The sequence below is a fragment of the Lupinus angustifolius genome, chromosome LG03, assembly GCF_001865875.1.
Source record: "Lupinus angustifolius cultivar Tanjil chromosome LG03, LupAngTanjil_v1.0, whole genome shotgun sequence".
NCBI lineage: Eukaryota > Viridiplantae > Streptophyta > Magnoliopsida > Fabales > Fabaceae > Lupinus > Lupinus angustifolius.
In genome coordinates, this window is record NC_032011.1 from 7,380,368 (window position 1) to 7,388,686 (window position 8,319).

The window sequence follows — 8,319 nt, forward strand, 5'->3', positions numbered from 1 at the left end:
GCTGGTGAGAGTACTACTTTGGAGGTGGATCAAATTTTATTAAGAAAGAATCTTCTTGCTGATTGGTGGAGGACTGCTAATATGAAGGAAAGTCTCCTTATCCAAAAGTCTAGCAACAAGTGGTTAAAAGAGGGAGATGCTAACACAAGCTACTTTCATGCTTGTATTAATAATAGACGAAGGAGGAATCAAATCGTGGGGGTTTGGATTGATGGAGTTTGGTGCTCTGATGAGAATGGTATCTCGAATGGAGTTGCCAACTATTTTAAATCGTTGTTTCAGTGTGTTCATATTGATAACCCAACGATTGATGGGGTGGAGTTCTCAAAGCTTTCAGAGTCTCAAATTTCTGAATTGGATGAGTTCTTTTCGGAAGAGGTGCTTAAAGCTGCTGTGTGGAATTGTGCCAGTGACAAGAGTCCAGGTCCGGATGGGTTCAATTTCAAATTCTACTAGGTGTTCTGGGACCTTCTAAAAAGTGACCTTGGTCGTTTTGTGAATGATTTCCATCGGAATGGTAAGATTCCGAAGGGGTTGAATTCTTCGTTTATTGCTTTGATTCCAAAGATTAAAAATCCTAGCAAGATTCAGGATTTCAGACCAATTTCCTTGGTGGGTTCGTTATACAAGATTATTGCCAAAATCTTGGCGGGAAGATTGAAGAAAGTGGTAGGTTCCTTAATTTCTTCTTCTCAATCGGCTTTCCTTCAGGATCGTAGTATTCTTGATGCACCAGTTGTGATCAATGAGGTTATTCATTTCGCAAAGAAGGACAAAGATGGTTGTCTTCTTTTCAAGGTGGATTTTGAAAAGGCGTATGATTCAGTTAGTTAAGAGTTTCTTGATTATATGCTTGGTCGTTTTGGTTTTTCTGATAGGTGGAGAATGTGGATTAATGCTTGTTTGACTTCCACGTCAATGTCTATCTTAGTTAATGGCTCTCCTACTGAATCCTTTACGGTGTCCAAAGGTATTAGGCAGGGAGATCCCATGGCACCTTTTCTTTTCTTGTTGGTGGCTGAAGGTTTTGCAGGGCTTGTTAGGAAAGCTAGATCTAGTGGTTTATTGGAAGGCTACAAGGTGGGAAGGAATAGGGTGGAGATTTCTGATCTTCAATTTGCAGATGATACTATTCTCGTTTGCACTCCAAAAGATCACAACATTTGGTGTATGAAGAGTATTCTCAGATGCTTTGAGCTGGTTTCTGGTTTGAAGGTTAATTTCAATAAGAGCTCTTTGATCGGTGTACGGGTCGCAGATAGTATTCTAGAAGCAGCTTCTATATTCTTATCTTGTAGAATTGGGTCTATTCCTTTTATGTATCTGGGAATTCCGGTGGGGGCTAATCCAGCAAACTATTCTTCTTGGCAGAATGTGATTGAGAAGGTTTCCAACCGATTGGCAACTTGGAAGTGTAAGCATATTTCGTTTGGTGGTAGAGTGATTCTAATTAATTCAGTTCTCACGAATATGCCTATTTATATGTTATCGCTTTTTAAGACTCCAAAGAAGGTTATATCGAAGTTGACCTCTCTTCAGAGAAACTTTCTTTGGAGCAATAAAAGAGGAGTTAGAGGTATTCCTTGGGTTGCTTGGTCGGATGTGTGTAAACCAAAAAAGTTTGGGGGTTTGGGTATCAAAGATCTTTCTCGGTTCAATGATGCTCTGTTGGGAAAATGGAAATGGAGAAGACTGGTGGACTCTGATGCTCTATGGGTTAAAGTGATTGAATCTAAGTATGGCACTAATGGGGTCTTTAACTCTAGTCCGTCGACTTCAAGGTGGTGGAGAGATTTGGTTAAAATTGGTTCTAACGATGATGGATCTGGCTGGATGGAAGCCAACCTTTGGAAGGAAATTGGCGATGGGTTTCATACTTGCTTTTGGAAGGATATTTGGTTTGGGCATCGAACTCTTAAGGATATCTTTCCGAGACTTTTCTTGCTTGCGTTAGATAAGGGCGCATTGGTAGCTGATTGTGGGGTTTGGACCAATGGTGAGTGGACTTGGAATATTCACTGGAGGAGAAACTTATTTGCGTGGGAGGAAGATGTAGTAAGAAGCCTTTATAGTCTAATCCAGAACCACGCTTGCAAACGTGATGTTGGTGATAGATGGAAATGGAACCTTGATAAATCGGGATGCTACATGGTGAACTCTACTTACTTGGCTCATTTGAATGCTAGTATGATGGAGCCAGGTAATGTTCTTAACTTATGTTGGATAAATTGTGCGCCTTCAAAAGTGTGTTGTTTATTGTGGAAAGTTATTAGAGGTAGGGTAGCAACAAAAGTGGAGCTTCATAAGAGAAATATTGTGGGGGTGAATGATTTGAAGTGCGATCTGTGTTTGTTGCATGATGAACATTTAGAGCATCTCTTCCTTTCTTGTCGTTTTGTCTCTAATGTGTGGAAATGGTTCTATTCTTGGCTTCAAATTCATATTACCTTGTCGGATTCGATTGTGGAATTGCTAAAGACGCGTGATTCCCTGTGTAAGATTAGTAAAGAGAAATCGATGTGGAGAATGTTATGGTTTGCTGTTATTTGGTCGATTTGGAAGTTAAGAAATGATATTATTTTGAGGGGGACAAAGTTAGTTTTAGATTAAGGATTCGATTCAAATTAGATCTAGGTTGTGGATTTCTAAAAATATAGGAGCTAAGTTGTACACTTTTGCCCAATGGTGTATTGATCCTTACTCTTGTATTAATCTTATTTGTAAGTTGTAATTGGGTTGGCACCCCTTGTGCCTGTTTCTAATATATTTGCTTATCAAAAAAAAATTGATTAACGAAATAGATTACATTTTATATAGGATTATAATCAATATAATAGAGATGACATTACATATTTTGGATTCTTTTAATTCTCTAGTTTTATGATAATTGGGTAAAGATAGATTATAAAGAAGAATGGATGTGAAAAAGATTGATGAAGAGAAGTAGATTACTTTGATTTCGGGATCAGTATGACTCGATCCTACTCACTCATTAGGTCTAGCGCTGAGTTCGAGCTCAAAAATTAGATTCAGACAATATGTAAGGTTGGGTAGAGACATACATAACCCGACCCGATACTATCTCATGGTCACTCACTCATTATGTTTGTATGTATCTATATTCAATTGTGTACAAAATAATGACACATTTTTAGTTCAAAGTATCGTTAAATTTCTAATTTATCATCGTATATACATGATTAACAATATATATATATATATATATATATATATATATATATATATAAATATCATTTGATATGTAAAATTACATATCTATAATAATAAGTAAAATGTTGAAAAGACTTTATCCCTCTTCTTCATCCTTTGATTGGCATCTATCTCTTGCACTCCTCTTGATTTTGCTTTTTTGACACTCACTAATTGCAAAACTATGGTTTTGATCTATAAAGTTGCAAACCATGTTACATCTTCAAGAGTAATTCTAGAAGTGGTAATAAGCTAAACATGAAACTAAAATTTAGGTTAACATTTGCATACGGTGATTTTCAATAAAATTTATTTTGTAAATTTGATTTCACTTATTATTACATTTAAAGTAAAGTGGTTATGTTTGACTGTTTCATTATAAAATCAAGTTTAATAGGAAATTACTTTAAACTAAAGGCAAAATCTATCATTTCTCACTTTTGGCCAATGTGATTTAATAGACATTATATTAAATTGTAAAACATGTTAGCAGTTTAGCACAAATTCCAAACATGTTTAACTCTTCAAAAATGGTTAGAATGCTCTAAAAACTGAAACCCAACTAGAGATAATGATCTATATATCAATAAGAAATGTATGAATTCTCCAAAAGAGATAATGGGAGATAAAATTTGATTTGATGGGAAGATGTTGCACTACTTGAACAAAGAAATAGTGATAAATATGTACGTAGAAACCTCCAAAATGTGTGTTGTTACACTAACCTTCGGGTTCGATTCGCCCCACCAATTTAAGTATATTGGATGCAAATGGAACGAACAGCAAATCCCCTTCATGATACTTTGGAAAACCTTGGTGTGTTTTGCACAAACAATCAATCGTATCTTTCAATAGTATATAAAATTTATGTTTCCTACACTTCTCTCATGCATTAGAGAAATAGAGAATGATTTCTTAGAAATCAAAATTCGGATACAACTACTAAACCAATTGTTATCTTATTTCATATATCATAAAACCAAAATATGTATATATTCACAGTGTGAATTCAAATATTTTAGGAATATCTCTCACACATAACAATATGTACAAAAGAATTCACCATCTTTATCCAAAACTAAGTGTTATCCGAGGAGGGGTCCCAATAACCAAAAGAGTAGTAGGTTTGGTGACCTATTTAATCTTTCCTCAAGATGAAAACACTAGCCACTATAATTGTACGGACACAACAACTTGCCAGCAAGTGTTTTGTATGGTTTTCAGGACCAAGTACAATTACAAGATCACCTGCAATGATGAAATCACAAAATGATCTCTCATTATGCAAAATTGAAATCTTTTGAATAAATATCTTGTGGTTGTGTGATGTATATGTGGAAGTTTTTCTATGGAGTAACAATGCTTCAACAAACTTACACTCACAGCTCTTGTGGAAGCCATTGGATAACACTTTGGTCCTACTATAGCTTATTGTTGCTCAATCCAGATTATGCAAATACTTAGATAGTATAAATATAATGGGAATTTATTCACTCAAGGTCCGAGTTAGATATTTTTAGAGGAAGGAAGAGAAATGAAAGACGTAAAAATCATCTTACAAGTATATTTCATGACTTGTTTTTTCTTTTTATGTCTTATCCTTCAAAAACCAACTCACGAACAGAGCTTAAGAAAACAAAATTACAATTAAATCCTTATCTCACTAGCTAGGTCTACTACATAATTGAAAATTGAAAATTCCATAAACTCTCATAAATCAAGTATTCTAGTAGGAAGGAGGGTAGAGTTAGTAAAAAACTAGGAATGGGAAAATCATTCACCATTTTTCTCCTTTATACATGTCAAGGGTGATTCGGTCATTTACTTAAATATATATTTAACCATGGATGACTTAACTCAAATTTAACTTAAAACTATATGTCTAATTTTAGAATGCAAATACAACACAATTAGCTTGGAGTCCAAACGGGTTAGTATAATAGTACCTGTCTTGAACACTAATAAGAACTAATGCAGATTCACTTGGTTTGATCTTGGACCCACTTTAGAGCATATTAGAATAAAATAAAGATAGGCATAAGTGACCTTACAATTAGGGGGTTGTGTATACGTTCTTATCATTTGAACCCCAAGCAAAATTTACTGTTCAAAACTAAGGGGGTAATTGTGTACACTTGCTAAACTTACTGATATCTGCGAAACTAAAATAAATTTCAATATAAGTTTACAAGTTTTACTTAGCCCAACCTCCTACCAACAATTTCTTTAGCTCTTAAATGCACAAGTTTGAAACTTTTTTTGTATAACTGATTAATTTATAAGTAATAAATTAATTATTTTTGGGGTGTGAGATTATATCTTCTAATAAGTGTTATTCTCAAGTATAAAATCTTTGATTTTTTATTCTACCTGAAGATCTAACAGATCTTATACAACTAGACCAATAACTTATTGTTTACATTCAAATTTAAAAAAGTAAGTTTTTACCCTTATATGGTAAAGATAAAGCAAAAGTTGGGGAAGGAAGAGAACCCAAAATAGATGTAAAGTATTAAAAAAAAATTCAGGCAAGTCCTATACTCCTATCTATTCATGCACTTATTTTTTAGTGTACGAAGATACTGATTCTCTCATATTGCTTCTGCTCAACCTCTTGGTCCTGCATTCTGTGGTTCCTAAGGAAACAAATCATAAAAATTCTACTTCATTTTCTTGGGATTTTGTTGCCAACTGGCACTACTACTCTACCTCATATACCTTCAACTTCTGATTATAAAAGGAGCAAACATTGCCACCCCTCTTAACATATCAGCTTTTCTCGAATTTCTACATTCTATTCTTGCTCTCTGATTTCTAATATCTTCAACTTTCTTATCAATCTTTGTTTACACTTTTGAAACATTAAATCATTATTCTCTATTCCTTTCAATGGCATCAAGTTCAATGTCAGCCTCTGGATCATGGAATGCTAAGGACAATAAATCCTTTGAAAGGGCACTAGCTGTGTATGATAAGGACACCCCTGACCGTTGGTACAATGTTGCTAATGCTGTTGGTGGCAAAACTCCAGAGGAAGTGAAGAGGCACTATGATCTCCTTGTCCAAGACATTAACTATATTGAGTCAGGGAAAGTGCCATTCCCAAATTACAAGAAAAATGGAGGCTCTCAGGATGAGATCAAAAGGTACCATAATCTCATACCCTTTATCTAAAGTATGTTATTCAAATTGTGGACTGCATCGCATGATACAGCTGTAATACTGTGGTTGTAGTGACTCTTGTAACCACAATTGCGGTGTGACACACGATCAAAATGAAGCGATTGCATTTGGCCGCAACGCAACCATGTCAGACCATATTTGGACCGTAACAGATCATATTTAGGCAGTATTGGACTACATTGAATTCAAAATTATATTTTTAATTATAAAACAATTAAGATCACAATGACCGCAAATGGCCGGAATGACCATAATCTCATTGAGTAGTTTAAAACACTAATCTAAAGACTATGTAGCTCTGAATTTGTATTTTCACATATTTCTTATCAAACAATGCAATTTTGATTTTCTACATCTTAATTACCTATGTATGTTAATTCTATAAACCAATTAAATTCTACAAAAAAAACACGAGTTTCTTTAGCAATAGTAAACTATATTTATATATATTATCCTAATTCTGCAATCAACTTTTTCATTCGAACTTCTTCAATCTAATATTTTATTTCCCTTTACTTTCATTTGCAGGCTAAAGAATCTGAAACTGAAGTGACTGAAAAACTGACATCTTCAGCAACATAGATGTTCTGATTTTCACATATCAACAAACAACTTTCTTAAAGAATTCTGGTAGTAGTTTTATGTAATACTTAGTGCTAGTGCAGTAGCATTAGACAATTAGTCATAAGAATCATGTCCCATGATTCCATCTTAATGTTTTTGTTCTTGTCTTTGCAGCTGCAAAGATAAATCAATTATTGTTTCTTTACTTTTTTTCAAAATAAAAGCTGTAATTATTTGTGTTTAATTATAATAATATAGAACAGTTAGTTCCCTAGAAGAATCAAGTCTCCATTATGAGGAAAGAATTACTGCTGGTAACATAATTATCAATAAAAATAGAGACATTGAAAAAGTTTTACTAACAGGGCACTTGTGAATTACATATATTGGTTGTTTTTCTTGGTATAACCAATGGTATCCTTTCATTCTATGACTAAGCAACAAATCTCTTTCAGAATGTGAGGTTGTCCATCTCAATAAATGTCACTTTCATAGGTCAAACTTTTACCTATTGGAACGACTCATACATGAACTCAATGAAAGTATGACACCAATGCCATTGGAACCCAAAATGAAATTAAAAAGTCTGGAAATTTTGCTTCCAATGTTGAAGAATATGGAATCATTGACTGGCACTGAAATTTTTAGTTATTACTCATTGACAGCTACATTTTTCTTTTCTTTTTTTCTTTCATTATTTTTAAGACAATGGTTTGATATTAAGTGATGCATAAAGTTTGTTCACCTTCTTAATGCAATCATTTCTAGATTTGTACAACAACATAGGGCTCTTTAGTCTTTACTCTACTATCACTTCTCATTGAACATTACCAAGGATATCATGTTGTCTTCTTAGCCTTTTCAAAAGTGAAAACTTGTTTTTACTTTGCTAAAAACTTAAAGGAAATATGTTTAATCCTATAGTAATTCTAATAAGAGAAAGAAGAATTTCCACAAGAAGATAATTTATTTCTTTCAACAAATATGACATATGTACTATTTTATTTAGTTTTAGAAATATTTTTGCAGAAAATAATTAAATAAAACACATATCATGATTTTTAATAGAGAAAATAACTTATCTCAGGAAATACTTTATTCTCTTTTAATAATGGCTAAAAATATGTTTAGTATTTTTCACCACACACAGAATTTAGCATACTCGTGTTAGGCAATCGCCTAAGATTCTATATTACACGATTCTCACATCACTATAAATGGGTACTTCGCACCAAAACCCATACTAACCATGTAACTATGTTCTATATGGAATATCGAACAAATTATTAACACAAATAATTTATGTACAAGTTTTATATTTGCAAATAAATATAGTGGATAGAGAACACCATCACTATCAAT

General features: G+C 33.5%; 1 protein-coding gene across 1 annotated transcript; it reads left to right on the top strand.

The window, feature by feature from the left end:
* On the top strand, window positions 5,971-7,161 carry LOC109342559 (protein RADIALIS-like 3). Its single transcript, XM_019580525.1, has 2 exons — window positions 5,971-6,356; window positions 6,922-7,161. Exons 1-2 carry the CDS (start codon window positions 6,100-6,102, stop codon window positions 6,944-6,946), a joined length of 282 nt encoding a protein of 93 aa, XP_019436070.1. The 5' UTR covers window positions 5,971-6,099; the 3' UTR covers window positions 6,947-7,161.